Here is a 16,358-nt window from a genome sequence, read left to right as displayed (position 1 = left end):
TGTCCCTAGAGTAGTATAAAAATTCAAACTGTCTGGTATTTACAGGAAGAGAGATTTAGCCTGTCTGAGCTGAGGGAAGAAATGAGTCTTAGCAGGGATATAATCAGGTAATAAGCTTTTCCCGGGAGGGGAGGAGAAATTCTTTTTTTCCTCTTATTTGTATATGCAGAATTGCTATTGCCTGAAAGATTTTTAGATGTCTACAATGCCATAATTTTTACAATATACAATATTTCCATATAAAAATATTGCTGCCCCTTGGCTTCTAGGTTGTTTTTTTCTTTCTCATTGCAGTGTTTTCAGAAATTATGTAGCATCTGGTACTTGGGTGCTGTCTGGGATAAAAAAAAAATCAAAACAGAAGATACTGTGAGCTCAAGAAAGCAAATCTGTAACTATCAAGAAATTAAGATGCTTCATGAAGACACGTGTGATCTATAATCCTGAGTGTTCTGATGCTCAACATGAAAAAGTATTAATGGCTAGCATTATGAACTACCAATTGACTTCTAAAATTTGAGAAATAATGTAACATTTAAAAAGGCAGACTTAGCACTAAAGCAGAGAAATAGATTTTTTGAATTGTGTTCTGTAATGGAAGAAGAACATGCAAAAGATCCTTAATGTATATTAGTATCTAGCAGTCAAGCAATGAGACAAATAACTGTTTAAAGCTTCATAACCATGTAATATCTGTTGTGAGATAATCAGCATACATGCAGCAAAGCAAAATCATTACTTATGGTTATCTGATATCCCTAACCTGGATGTTACTACTGAGTGACAAAATATGGTTTTACATATACTATGGGAAATATAGTTTTAATTTCTTTCACTATGGGGAGAGACTTTCTTTCTACACCAAGTAGGTAGTAAGCTAGCTTGCTGGCCCTGTAAGTAAAGCTTCTACTTGTAACTGCAAAGAAGCACCACATGACATAGGAAGATGTCTGAATCAGTTGCCTAGTACCAGAGATAAATAAAAATATTTATAACAAAATATGCCTGACTGAAATTGAAGTTTCTGGAGAAGGCCTTTGCAGTGTTCCTGTCAATTGGAAATCACTGTGTAATGGTCATTTGCTTCAGTTACCCTAAGGTTAGGAAAAGAATGACTTGTCTAATGCTTCAATTGTCTGGCATCTTTTGAGAGCATCCAACAGACTCAGCTGAACTCCAGGTATATCAATTGAGAAGACAGTTGGAGAGCAAAGGAGTTTCTATTTGTTGCTGAGCAAAGGTTTGATATTCATACATACTATGCCTATGTATTATTGAACAAAGAACTAATTTTCTGCTGCTCTTGGTATGCAAGAAGCTTTAATTTTCAAGATCTCTGTGTAATTAACTATGTCTGTCCTTTAGCATTTTGATGAATGGTAGAGATGCTAGGTCATCCAATCCTTAACTTGAATTTTATAAGCACACAAAATGGATTTATGAATAGTATTATTTGTAGTAAAATGATTGATCTGTAAAATAAGTATGTTGTTACATAGTATGTTGCATTTCAAATGTATATACTGAAAGTTGGGCATAGCAGAGAATCCTTTTGATTCTCAAATTCAGTAATGAGTGAAATACATTATTATTTTTTAAAAAGTAACTGAAATTGAATACACAGTAAAGAAAGACATCGAATTAGCATTAGTTTCACCATTATGGCACCTTTGAAAAATCCTGTTATCTCCCATGGAGTAGGAGTCTGAGACTCCTACAATGAACAAAAATTCTTGCTTTTATGTAATACACACTGTTGCTCACAACATTTTTGCTTTTATGTAACACAAAATGTTGATAACAGCTGAACCTGACATTCAGTCTGTCATGAAAAGCATGCATATAATAGGTATGCATGTATGAATAAGTTTATAAACATACAACAATAGATACATACACTTATACATGACTCAAGGTTTATTTCATTTCTTTATGAAATATGAAAGAAACTTTTTCTGTTCAAACATCTCTGTGTTCAAGAATATTTCACTCTGGATGACTCTTTCCGTCTAGCAAAGGATGGAATGACAAGCTAATGTTATATATTTTTCCCATATCAGCATGAAAAAGGAAAACTTTTGTTTTCTACCGTTGGCTGCCCAGGCAAAAGCCAGGTTGCCAGAGCACAGCCCAGGCAGTAAACAATCATTGAACTTCTGCATGTTTGAAACAGTAGAAAGGTTTGCTCTGAAAATCTGATGGAAAAGCTACTCCATCAACAGTGGTCTGACCAGACCTTGGGTTAGTATCCTGTGTATGAGCTCAGAATAATTTAGCAGCTAAAGGCAGAGGTTTTTCTCCTGCAAAACCGTCAGTGATTCTGAACAAATATGTGGCAGGTGGTAAGAGGAAGAAAAGCAAGTCTTGTCATAAACTCGGTGGTTTATAGTTTAATATGCAAATGGATTTCAAATAAATGTTGTTGTTTGGAAATTGTTGGCTGGGAAGCAACTTGGAATGTGAGTACTGTACCAGATCAGGCAGCTTTCCCTCTGGCTTCTGTCTCTCCTTTGTGCATTTTTGCTTTCTTTTTAATAAAACTAACATTATTGATAGGAAAAGAGGAAAGAGCACCCCAAACCTTAGCTTGTTTTCTGTCCTACCTGATTTTCGATTGTTGTAGATTCAGAATAATGGATTGTGGGTCAAAAACAATGTCATCTTTCTATGTTCAGTCTGATGTTTTGAGGTTTTTTTCTACAACACATACACACTCTCATGCTACAGACCCACATTTTATCAACTAATCCATATTTTATCTTTGGCTTACCAAATAAATAAAACCTGAGCTAAGTTCCCTATAGCAATAAATACTTGCATTGCAATTATTCTGTTATCTCAGGAAAATTCTTCAAAAAATATTCTAAAACTTGCATTTAAGATTTCTACTTTATTCACTTTTTCATAAGAATTGAAGCAGATCTTTCTCTTCAGTTTCACCTGCCATGGAAAGAATTTAGCAAGAAAGGAATTGTCTCAGACATAAATAGAACTATATAATGTAAACTTGGCAGTATGGTTATGGATCTTATGGAATTTTCTCTTGAGTAAAATTTTTCAGGGTTTTATTATTTTGGACTTAGATTGCAGTTTTATGTAGCAATAGTTCTGATGAACTGACCTTTTCTATCAGAACATCTTCCTGAAATATGCAAACTATTTCCATTTTGTGAAACATGTGGGCTGTAAGTTAAATCATACACAACAGCAAGAATGACAGGGCTCTTATCTGTACCTTGATTATTAGCTTTGCTTATATTGCATTTTGCTAATGTTTCACTTTGTCTTCCATGTTGTAACAGTGAGGGCTGTACACAGGCTCTAAGTCCCCACAGGGGAAAAAGTGGGGTAACCTATACAGATGAGTGCTAAACATGGAACATTACTTGGATAGAAAAGCTACAATATAATTATTGAGAAAATAATATGTATGAAAACGACTCGAGCAATGGAATAGGAACAAATGAAAATTGAGACTCCAGCAGTGTTCTAAAAACAGTCTCAGAACTGGCTGTTAAAGGTGTTCAGGCACACCAAACAAGAAGGTAAAGTTTGGCAGGGACAGTAATTTTAAAAGCAGAGAGTCAGAAGCAAACATTTGAACAACTAAAATGCCTAAATTATACATAGCCATTTTTTATTCATAAATGTGAAGAGTGAAAAAGTGCCAGAAGAAAAATATAATTTGTCTCCTAGGTGGGTTGGCTAACATGTAATTCTTCAGTGTTGTGAAGATGAAAACTATGATAGCCTTAAAATATATATTTTGGTGTAATTATATTTAATTTTTTTTTAGTCCTGAATGCATTGCAAAAAACAGTAAAAAAAAGACGTTCAAAGTATGGAAAAGGAAACAAATTTTAGCATTGTAACAGCATACAGGTCAAGAACTATGTTCAAAGGCAAACTAGATGTATTAATAGTAGACAAATGGTAATTAAAAGAAATGTATAGTTATAACCTTTTTCTCAGAAGATCATTAAGCAGTTGATTGTTGTAAAATACATGAGTATAACAACAAAAAGATCATTCTGTGTTTATCTTTTTTTTCTCCTCTGTAAGAATCCACTGCTGACTACTTTCAAAAAGAATTTAATGCTTTATATGGATTTTTGGTCTGACTAAATATGTTAAAAGACAAAAGTGTTACAGGGGTTAGTTTAAGGGTTGAATAACTGAAATGAGGTATACTGAAATAATCTTTAAGGATGTTTTATTTCTGTACATTACCAAAGTTTGTTGCTACAATGAACAAAGCTGTCATTGGTCACTGGTGTCAAGCACTGTTAAAGGATCTTGGTTGTATATATTTATTTAAGATAGATTATTATAATTCAGGAAGGTGTCAATGTAGGGCATTGTATGACTGTTTACAACATACAGCATAGAGATCTTTAGAAGCAGATCTTTCTCTCAGAGCCCATACAGTTTTGCATTTATCTGTTGTCACTAAAAAGACTCTGTCCATAGAGCTGTGGACAAATTGAACTTTGAATACTGGTGATTACCAGATACTTTATATTTATAGTCTATCTGCACACATTTTCAGTACAAAGAAAGCTGAAAGCAAATTGCACAACTATATGTATTAATGCTATTAGGACAAAGTGTGTATTGTCTGATATCAGAATTATTTGCAGAACAAAATTTATTATTTGTCTTGATCAATTATATTCTTCTATATAGAATGTCTGTTTTCAGACAAAAACACACTTTTATTATCTTTTTCTTGATGTGCATGTTCTCTGTCAATAGGTGCTGTTAGTAGTCAGATATTTGTCTATGTTGAAAATGTGGTATTTAATGCTGCCAGACATGCTACATCATTTCTTCACTGGAAAATTGTCTGGCTTTGAGTATTAAATATGAATTTCTACTTATTGAAAACTCCTGTCTTTTTCATTCTTTTCTTCCCAGTGTGATCATTACTACAGTCTTGTACCTTTCGGATGCCCTTCGTAAAAACTTCTTAAATGAAAACTTTGATTACAAGGTATGGTAAATGAGAGATGCAGTAGCTGTTACATCATCCTGTGACTTGGTGGTTATTTAACTTACCTCCAGCATCTAAACAGCTTAAACATGTACTAAATCAGCAATTTCAAGTGCTCAGAGATTAAGTTTTTTCTTAAATACAGGATTGTCTTAAAAATCATGAGTGCTGTGAGGTTTTTTAGTTTCTTTTTATTTTTCATTTTGTTATTTCAGCCTCCATATTAGACTACTTATTCAGGATTTTTGCATAGCAATTTTTTTGATCATTAAATCAAATTTAGTTATTTGTCTGTTATTTTTGCATTATTACAGAAAGAAAAATATTCCATTTTTAACCGATGGAAAATTATCAAAAATGTAGATTTGCATTCTGTAGTTTCTCTCAAGACCAATTAACATGTTGTGAAATTAAAATTAGAAAATTATGACACTTCATGGTGAATGTAGTTTAAGATGTTAGTGAGTGCCTCATATAGTAAAATATGGCACCTGTGCTAAACTGTGAATTACGGATTATGCTTTTAGGATTCAGATGAGAAGATCTAGGAATGTATCTGAAAAGACTCATTCCTATGGAAACCTGAATGAATATTCTGCCCAACTAAGAGAAAGAGACATTGGTCCAATTGCTGCATCATAAAAAGTGCAGTATTTCCTTCCTAGAGAAGACAGTGAGCTCCTGTTGACTTCCAGCAGGGTTGTGGATGCTTCGCTGAAAATCCAGGCTCATGTTAGATAGATTGGCAGGAATGCAGATTTATCTATTTGGCATAACTGGCCATAAGGAACCCTATTCTGTATGAAGTTCCACAAGTTCAGAGACTCATAAAAGAATTGACTATATACAAGACATCTATGTTCCTTAAACTTGCTTAACAATGTTATTACTGTCTGCAGAACTGCAGTGTCTGGAGTAGGGCTTCTTTCTTCCTCCTGTCATGGAGCATCTATAATTGGGTTATAATGATTAGTATTTCACTTCAATTTTATCTCTAAATCTTCTAACTAGAACATTCAACTGCTAATTCATAAAGCATGTGCACAAAACACCTTTATATTTAGAATATGTTAAGAAAACCTGGCTTTGGTTTTGTCCAGTGAAGGCTGCAGCAAGTGAGACTTGCAAATAGTATTATAAAGTGTGATGGACAGAGAATGTCAGTTTTGTTATGTGATAGTTTTGAGGTGTCAGTGTTTTTTGGTTTTTGGACTTAACGTCATAGTAGTTTGATATTTAAATATACCAAATTTAAAAGGTATGGTTTTCTGACTTGAAGGAATGAAAAAACCCAATCTTTAACTCTGAAACCTTTACCTGTAAGAGATTTGGGATATATAAAATAGATGTATTTCTGCTGAACATTTTGGGGTTGGTGAAAAGCATATTTGGATGCAAAGAAATCTAGTCAAAACCAGTCTGAGTAACTGATTAGTTGACACTGAAACAAGTGCTATGATTTGAAAATTTGCATCTTGAATGGTCATAAATTGTGGTACTGAGAAAAGGAAATAACCAAATGCCATATGTTTATTGTAGATATGGGATTCCTACTTTTTTCTTGCTGTCATTTTTATAAACCAGTTATGTTTGCAACTGGAGATGTTCACACCTTCCAAGAAGAAAAAGGTTTTAGAGAAGTAAGTATTGCTGTCAGCTTCTAGAAAACTGTAATATATCAAAAACTTCCCAAAATGTAAGAAGTTGCAGAAGGGCCCACCCTTTTGGGTGATAATGTAACAGTATGTCCATTGACTAGAACGAGAGTTGGTTCTGGCCCTTTCTGTAGGTCTTCACAGCTGATAGCCTTCATACAAGTGCCTAAATTGATTCAGGTACTGGGAGCAAAATAGCCATGTTGCAACAGTGCCAGCACTCATTGCCAGTTCATGCATAAGTCAACTCACATTTGTTCAGGTGTTTCTGCCAGGCACTGCACTGTTGTCTATATGAATTAATCATATTTTGTTAAGGTAGAGCAAAACTATTTGTTCTCAGAGAGACAACTAAAGCATTTTACTGCAGAAGAATAGCTTTTTCTTCACAGCTGTGTTACCGATGTATAGCATAGCATTTTGACAATATTTCAAATAAGCCCAGGTTAGGTGTCTGCCTTTAGCCAGGTACAACAGAAAGAGAAAAAAATTCGAAGAAATCGTCACTCTTAAAGTATTTTTGTATGGACTACAATTGAGACATTTCATTTAACAATGTCACAGAATGGCATATAAAGTTGATTTTCTTGAATCATCTTTCACTGTTTTGCTTTATTTTTTAATAAATTGCAGATATGGTGACATGAGGGTAACAATGGGATGTGAAATCTTCAGTATGTGGCAAAATTTAGGTAAGTAATTAAACACATCATTGGGAGCTCATAAAATAAAGAACAATAACTATTTCCTCACCTATTAAATACACTTCCCAGTGATAGAGGAGTTGTTGATAATTATGTTCACGTGAAGTCTTGATTCAAGTTTATGAAAAAGCTTGTCATCTGTATTTCCCTTCTTTATAGCTAAACCCAACTTTCTAAGCCTTGGTACTGTACCTAAACTATCCCTATTTCTTCACAGAGAACTGAAAAAATACCATCAGAGAAAATTAAGAAAGTACTACTCTTTTTGGGTAGAATTATTATGCCTTGAAATATACTTACGTTCCTAATTTTAGTCCTGTTGCCAAACAATTTAAGGAAAAGACATATATCTTAATTCTGAAGCTCTCCTGAGATGCTGGATTTGCATCAGGTCTTCTCTGAAGCCCTGGTTGCACTAAAATATAAAGGCATAAACAAGTCAGTGACTATGTTTAAATGATACATTGGACAACACTGAAAAAATACATGCTTGGATATATACTCAGTAACATTTTTACATTTTTAAGTAGTAACTGTGCAAACTGTTTGTAAGTATGAGCATCAGAGAAATGCAATTGAATGTTGTTTGGGAAAAAAATCAAAAGTGAGTAGAAGATTTGGACACTATATTTGTCATTTTTATATTTCAATTATTCAGTAGTTCATTAAAGGGCTTATTAAAGATATGGTGACTATCATCTGTGGTTTCTGAGATACTGTCATCTCAATTCTATAAACCTTTTCCCCAGAAAGATATATAGTTGTAAAAAAGTGGTCTTTCTGATGAGCCTGTAGAGAGACATGTTCAAAATAAGAAATATTTGCTTATTCATATCTTGTTAACATTTGATGTGTAGCATATTTTACTTATTTACAGTATTTAGTATTGCTTACTTATTCTAAAGCATCCCTCTAAATTATGTGGATACATGATGGGTATTTCTAAACTGGTATATCAAGGATCCATTGCTGGGTCCCATCTCCTTTCTGCATGCACACCTGCATGCATCATCTCCTCACTCACATTGTTTTCTGCTGAACAGAAACCTGACATGCAGGCAAATGATACCCTTCCATGGGGGTGATTTTTGTGGGGTACAATATGGAGCTCATCTGTAATGTGTCCAATTAAATACTACAGTCAGGATATTTATTATGATTGGTGTTATGCTTGTCAGCATTTTACAGTTCTTGTAGCAGTAGGAGTCATTGAAAGGCTTGATCCTAGTACAGCCACCTTGCTTTCATATGGATATGCATCCTAGGATGTTTCCAGAAAAGGGAATTCTTTTTTTCCTTTGCACAAACACAGACACTGAGCAGAGCAGCAAGCTCTTCCTGAAAAATCAAGAGGTAGGCTGGATGTAAATTAATTCCCCAGCTTGGAAAATCAATGCATCTTGATTCATAATCACTCTATTTTGAAGATATCAGAAATCTTACTTGTGGAAAACTGAAACTGGATTGTCAGTCTTTACTATATGCCATTTCTAGCTTTTCTGACAAGAACTTAGTTTTCTGCTAAGCAGAACATGGTGAGATAATGGAAGATGTTTAGCACTGATTTTAAAAGTACATGTTTTGAGAACAGCTGAGTCATATCTTCCGTTTCCTGCATTTGAAACGTGTATTTCCATTTCTATATTCCCAAAATTAAAGATAGATAAAAATCAAAGTACTTTACTCTTTTTGGTGAGCACAGAATATCGGACAGTTGACCATTTTGTAAACACAAGGATGTAGAGCTTAGGAACCAAACCATTTCTGTGAAATATAAATAAAGTGCCCAGAGAGTACTTTGTCTGTCTTTGATCTCCTTCTGGAGGACTAACGTGGGATACAGCTAACCCACTGTCACTTCTGAACTCAGTATTGCATAATAAAATCTGATAAATTATTTCATTCTTCAGACAGTATTTGGATTGCTTGATAACTCACAGGACACTCAATCCACATTCAAGTTCATGTTCATTTTCATTTTAGGGGAACACAAGCTTCACTTTATTCCAGCATTGATAGGCCCCTTCCTGGAAGTGACCTTGATCCCTCAGCCAGACCTGAGGAATGTAATGATTCCCATTTTCCATGACATGATGGACTGGGAGCAAAGGCGAAGTGGCAACTTTAAACAGGTACTTTGTGTGAAGCTGTTTTTAAAACAGGACTGAAATCCAAGCACTTCAGAGAGTCCTGGGGAACTTGAACCTGGAGTTCCATTGGTAGCTCAGGGTGGAGATGGTAATCGCAACTATACCTGTTGGAGAGGGATTACAAGGGTTTGTGTTTTTAGTCTCTGCAGGACTAGTAAGATTCTCCAATTAATACTATCATGTTAGTAAAGTAAGATGAGGGATAAAATCCATGGCCTGCTGAAGTGAAGAACAAAACTTGAGTTGTTTTCAACAAGGCAGTTGTGGTGGTTTTTCACTTCTGCTTTACAGTAGTACAGACTACTACTGTCAGATAGGATTCAACTAGCTTCCCTTTCAGTTAGTATGAGAGAAGATCAGATATTCCTTCTGAGGAATGTCCTTCTGTAAGGATCCAAGATCCTGTAAGGATTCTTGTTGCTCAAACACTTTCTTAATGGACTAGGAAAGAATGACCAAGCATGCCATCTGCTCCTGCAGCTCCCACTCATTCTTTCAGATTTCCTCAAACCATTTTTCAGTACCCTCCTTCCTGCTGCTTCAAAATGAAGGAAGCAGAAGTATTTTAATTACTCCCAGAGAATCATAATGCTTTGGGTGGGAGCTGTATCTGAAAAAAAACCCAAACTATTAAGAAAGGAGGAGTGCATGCAATGTAAGTAGATAGCTTTTCACTATCAATATATGTTTATCCTTAAAAATTACCATAGAAGTGTTATGAAGAAGTGAGAAGGTAAAAAATCCTCTTTTTCTGCTTCTCTATGTTTTCACCTTGGGTTTAAGTGTAAATTGTAATAGATTTATTCTCTAATAAAATATCATGACAACAGCTTGGTTTCTCCCCTAGATTTGTGGTTGCTAATATATTACTGATAAAAAGGAGGTTTGAAATGTTAACACACAGTGTAGCATCACCTCTATATTTTTTATAATCAATATACTTAAAAATATTCATTGAGGGAGTCATTAACCACCAGATATTTACTGTAAGATTCTTTGATAGCTAATATGTAAGTCCAACAAATTTGATTTCTAACCAAATACACTGGCAGATAGGGAGGGTTGGGAAAGTAAGTCTAAGCTCCCAAAAATTCTGAACAGTATAGACATTTATAAATATTAATTTATAAAGAGTGGGGTGCAGGTCAGAAAAGATTATATTTTTGCTTAAGTCTAAAAAATTAGCTTGTGCTTGCAGCCCTGCGATGAGAATTCAGGCAATTTATTTGGGCTGTGTGCTTTTCCTCTGACTCCATAAATAGATAGCTGCCTTAGCAGCAGCAAATGCTACTCAGCCTGTAGTTTTAAAGTCATGTTGCTCAATTTAAATTAGCTCCCTCCCACAAAAAAAAAAGTCACTGAAAAAAAAAAGAAAGCCTCACAAACCTTGGGAATGATAACAGCTTCAAAGAGATGAAGTGACTTATCACATGATTGACCAATAATTCTAAAATATGCATTTAGCAAAGTCCCTTACATAAAACCAGATCTTCCCTCCATTTTCTCTAATCTCATTAAAGGAAAAAGAAGCTGTTTACACCACACTTATATGTTGCAGGTGGAAGCAAAGCTGATTGACAAACTGGACAGCCTAATGTCAGAAGGTAAAGGTGACGAAACATACCGAGAGCTCTTCAACAGTATGTGAGTAATGTGTTTATCTTACACTAATTCCTTGAGTTCAGTTGGTTTTATCAGATGCTGATGTCATTGTAGAGAAGTAATGCTAAAAACAGTTGTGAATCTCATTTTTTTCCTTTTTTCTTTTTTTTGTTAAAATCTGAAGAATAAAACATTTCATGGTGGTGTATAGCATCTGTAAAGTCTGGCAGTACTTCTTGCATGCAGCTATAATTGGGAAAGGCTAAATCTGTTATATCACTGAACATTACCTACTAATTTTAAAATCAGAAAAGCAAGAAATGCATCGTGATTGCATAGGGCACAGGTGGAGTTTAGATAGAATGTTTTGAAAACTGGGCATGAGAATTCAACAAAAAGCATTTAATTAGCACTTTTCTATTGCCAGAAACTTTTACTCCTCTGAGTAATGTCACTTGTTGGTTTCTTGTTTGATGTAAACAATTTTGTTTATTCCGATAAGATTTTTTTTTTATACATTACTGGTTAAGTTTTTAGTATTTTTTAATAAATGGCATGTCACTTCAATCTAATAGAAAAAGCTAACGATAGTGTTGAAGTCCCTATAACCATGAGTTATCCCAGTGACTGAAATAAATGATTGTCACAGGGTACAGGTACAAAATAACTAACAGAACTCTGTCTCTATTGTTCTTTAGAACTCAATTCCACCAAAGTGCAAGATTTCACTTATTTCTGGTGTGTTTATTTTAGTAGGAGATGTATTGTTCCTCTTCAGGATTCCAACCTGCTGTATTTTCTTCAGTACTATTAAATACATGATGTTTTTCTGTTTATATGGCTTCTTAACCATTGTTTCTTCTTTAAGTATTATTTTTAGCTCTCTTGTCTTTGCTTAAAGAACATTCAGGTTTCGGTGTCTGTGAATAGCAAGCACCTTATAATCTATAATTTTACTGAGTTGAAAAAAAGAGAGTTCCTAAAAATTTATCGTGTACAGAAGCTAAAGTGGGTAGAGAGATTAGGCAGAATATTATGAAATTGAATGAATAATGGCAAGCAACAGTACAGTATGCTGAAGCAGAACTTTCTCAAAATTATTCATGACATTTTCATAATATGAGTAAAGATAAAAGGTATGTTGATTTCATTATTTTAGTGAAACAGTATTCTAGCTGCAAAATTAAGTCATTAAGGGAAAAGCTTAAATTATAAAATGAAGTCTAAATGCATTCTCGTGTGCAAAATACATCAGTTTGTCTATCACTGAAATAACTTAAAATTCTATAAGAAAGCATATTAGTATGAAATATAATTTATAATTTTTTATGGTTTTGAGTTAGATTTAAACTGGTTGATGTTAAACTAGATACAGTGAAAAATGCTGACAGCCTTTTATAAATCTAAATGCTGAAGACATAGACATAATAATTTAAATTGCAAAATGTCTCACAGCATCAGTATACTTGTTGTTTCTGTTGTGATATAGCAGAAGTTAAAACTAAACTCTGGGAAATTTCAGAATAACTGCTCAAGTTCACTCCCAGCTTATGAAAATAGTAGTATTTATCATTAGTTTTTTACTAAGTTTGATTAACTCCTCAAGAACGCTTGTAGAAGATACTAATCTAAAATGGAGGATGACATAGTGTTCTAGGGTATGTGAAGGAAAATTATGAAAATCAGAGGGACAGTTTAGGGAGCTGAATGCAAGAGATGGGGTCAGCCTGAGATTTTGGTTGTTGGGTTTTTTGTATTTCTTCCATGGATAATTTAATCTAAGCAATATTAGAGTAGCCTGTGAAATAGTAATACAGTTTTGCAGCAAGCAGTGGTTTTTGTAGTCTTTAATGGGAGCAAATGCTACAATATTACCTATCTTTCTGAAAATTAGGCATGGTTACTTTTGATATGTACAACTGGGAGCCAAGGGGATGCACATACCTACCTGCTTTAGATACAGTCTGGTCACTGCAGTGGGTGTATGCTTTCAGGTTTTGTTATGCTTTCTGTTTAATTTTTCTGAATTGGAAAATTAATTTAAATTGCTCAACGCCCATGTTAGTTGCTTTTTTTTTTCCTGGAGACAGTTACGGCATTTCTACTATGTTGTTTATCCCTCTTAGTGCTTTGTAGAACATACTAACCTCTTGGCTATGCTTTGAGACCTCTAAGAACAGAGATTCAATTCTTCCTAGAAATAGCCATGAGGAACCCAAGGGGTATATTTGACTAGCTTTTTCATTTTGAGTGTTTGTTCTGTGCGTTCTGGTGGAAGATGTGTGGGGGAGAGAGGGAGGCATGCATCAGAAGGCAAGTCATAAATTTGTTCAACTGACGACATTGATGTCGGTTTGAATAAGTACTTTGAATGTATCTACACAACTCATTGTTAGAAATTGTATGTTTATAATGAATATGCCAATACATATTTAAAGAAAATGCATAAGTCAAATGCAGATGAAAACAATCTTTTTTAAAAGTCATACTTCTGCTGTTTTTCTAGAAGAACTATAGGTCATTATTTTGATGAATTTAGGTTGAAATGTTCCTGTTTAACATAGGGTTGAAAGGAAACAGAAAAGAAAAATCAGTGCAGTAATCAAGGCTTAATAATGTAACAGGCTCTACTCTTATTTCTTGTTAGACGCTAAAACTTGTTTGTAAGGAACGTAAGGTGTTCAAAAGTGAATTAAAGTAGCTGTGTATTCTGTATGAAAAACAGAGATGCTGGCTTCGTGCTTTAGCTTTTTCTGGTTAAGGATGGCCTTGCCATCTGTCTGCTAGCAATGACAGATAGCCAGTCTCTGACTGTGAGGGAAAGACATCTGATTCCCTTCTAAAGAGAAGTGCGTTTAAGATCCATATTAGAATGAAAATCAGTATTTCCTCCTCACTTCCAGTAGAGCACAGCTTCATTTAGGTCAAATTTTTTTGGAGAATTGCATCTGTGACATCCCCAGGTATGTAAGGAGCTGAACAGAACCGGAGTGTATAGCTAGTGCAGTTGGCATGTAGGAGTTACTGGGCACTGTTATATGTTCGGTGAAATTTGGACGTAGGAGTTTTATGGGACTGAGCATGCTCAGTGTAGATGAAGGTCAGTGGAGCTGACAGCTTGCCCACTGCACACAGAAGGTTCGGAGATGCCATTAACGACTCTCTAAAAGCTCGAAGTATATGGATGAGGCAATTTTCAGAGGCTTCCAAATAAACCATACCTGAGGGCATTTTCAGAGAGACTGCTGAAATATTTTCATGGATGTGTCATCCATCTGAGCTCCTCCACCAAAGCTTAAAAGTAACACAGCTCTGTAGATAAATATTTCCATGCTCATTCTTAGAGAGGAAATGTGGGAAATTCATGCCTAAAATGATTAATATTTGATAAACTTCAGCAGTGAAAATCAGAAGCCTGTAACAGAATTATATTAAGAATAATAAACAAAATTATATTAAGTATAGTTTTACTGACAGCTCCACTTACAACACCATTTTGAAAGCTTTTCATTTCAATGTGTGGTCTGTGTTTACATTAGTGTGAGACCTCAACACAACAGTTTTTAATAATCTTATGACACTTTAAGCTAATGGAATTGTACATGTGCATGATAGTATGTTCTCAGAAAGAAATATTAAGTGAAATCCCTCCCCTATTCCTAAATTTCATGCATACTGAAATATTAGAGAGGAGAGGAGGAAAAATCTTCTTTAAAAAAGTTGAGGTCGCATTGAGAAGCTATATTGAACTAATAAATATGATTTTCTAGGAACATCTCTAAATTCCCCATTTTTGATGTGCCAACATGGAATGAATATATAAATTTTATGGAAGAGTTGGGTTAAGTCTTTGGGATATTAATATATTATGAAAATTAGGTACTTGATATATTTTAACCTGATGCAGCTAATATGAAAATCATTTGTTTTGTCAATGCTTCCTGGACTAGAATTCCACTTTTTGGTCCTTATCCTAGGTAAGACATTGTTTGCAAATTGTGCTTCTTGGGAGGGTGTTTGTGAAAAAAAATATAACTGTCAAAGATGTTGCTAAGGTATTAAGGTACTGGTAAAAACAGATAGGTTGTCATAGTGACAGTCAAAAATAAACAGGGAAATTTTTCTGACTTCTTTTTTTTTCAGTCTGCTGAAGAAAATTGAGCGGGAAACATGGAGGGAAAGTGGCGTTTCATTAATCGCCACTGTGACTCGCCTCATGGAGAGGCTACTGGACTACAGGTGAGTGATTATCACAATTTAGAAGTAAGGTTGTCATCTTTGAAATATTAGGAGACAAATATGGCTATCTTGCTCAAACAGTGACTGCACATGCACACATGGGTACATCAACTGTAAGTGCTCAGGATCTCTGGCAGCAGTTGCTCAGTCAAAGCAGTGAGGAAAATGCAACAAGCAGCATGAAAACAACCACAGTCTCCCCATGGTGTAAAAATCCAGTGGTGTGCATGAGTTTCTATCAAGGAATATAGTAACTTTTGGCAGTAGGTTAGTGACTCAAGTCTGTCTGAAAACACAAAGCTCAGTATTAATCACCTGACAGTTGTTTTACACAATATGTAAAATTCTTATCACTATGTCAGTCATGCTTAGTTGTAGTGTCAGCTGGCACAGTAAGCACGTATACAAAGATATGATCTCTGGGTGAACACCTCACATCTGACTGTTCCACAGGAACAAAGGAGAGAGAAATGAGAGGTACTTCTTTCAGGAGTGTGAGACTAATTTTCTCAGTCAGTTGTAAGCCTGTATAGAGACTTCAGATTTCAGCTTATTGCCATCAACTGTAGCATTTTCTAGAGCTTAAATGTAAGGTTTTCTCCCTAATTCCATAGGGACACATGGTGAGACCTAGTACTCCACTTGCTATCATCACTGACAGTTTGAAAGGAAAGCTCTTTCATCAACAAAGAGACTGAACTCTAAATTTCTAGAAGCCTGGCAGTCCTATTCTTCTTCAGGGATCAGTTGCATTACAACCTCCAGGACTCTCAATCTTTCAAAATAATGGTGTGCTGGTAGTTATGAGAATATTTGGGACAATTGTTTAGCTCATGTATACAAGAATTTTTTAAAATTATGTTAAATTTCTTTTAGTGACTACATGGTAATGTCTCCTTGTTATTCTTTTACTTCAGCATGGTTATACTTGCTATTTTTCCCTGTCTAATAATAAACTCTGCATGATTCCATTTTAACTTTTGATTTCAGGGTCAGATCTGTTGTTTCCCCAAAC

The 16,358-nt window shown here is 34.7% G+C and overlaps 1 protein-coding gene across 5 annotated transcripts in view; it reads left to right on the top strand.

The window, feature by feature from the left end:
- Positions 1 to 16,358, top strand: part of DOCK4 (dedicator of cytokinesis 4) — a 245,517-nt gene that overhangs the window by 193,797 nt on the left and 35,362 nt on the right. For 3 of the 5 annotated variants that reach the window (XM_051795355.1, XM_051795357.1, XM_051795359.1), the window contains 7 exons: positions 4,918 to 4,993; positions 6,533 to 6,633; positions 7,282 to 7,340; positions 9,336 to 9,484; positions 11,061 to 11,146; positions 15,055 to 15,081; positions 15,248 to 15,343. In XM_051795355.1, coding sequence (XP_051651315.1) covers positions 4,918 to 4,993; positions 6,533 to 6,633; positions 7,282 to 7,340; positions 9,336 to 9,484; positions 11,061 to 11,146; positions 15,055 to 15,081; positions 15,248 to 15,343 — 594 coding nt within the window. The remainder of the gene's footprint in view (positions 1 to 4,917; positions 4,994 to 6,532; positions 6,634 to 7,281; positions 7,341 to 9,335; positions 9,485 to 11,060; positions 11,147 to 15,054; positions 15,082 to 15,247; positions 15,344 to 16,358) is intronic. The other 2 variants (XM_051795356.1, XM_051795358.1) reach the window with 1 other exon arrangement.

The sequence above is a fragment of the Manacus candei genome, unplaced genomic scaffold (assembly GCF_025592945.1).
Source record: "Manacus candei isolate 608988 ecotype Guabito, Panama unplaced genomic scaffold, ASM2559294v1 h1tg000043l, whole genome shotgun sequence".
Taxonomy (NCBI): domain Eukaryota; kingdom Metazoa; phylum Chordata; class Aves; order Passeriformes; family Pipridae; genus Manacus; species Manacus candei.
The sequence above is the reverse complement of the archived record's forward strand: the minus strand, read 5'-3'. Positions and strand labels throughout refer to the sequence as shown.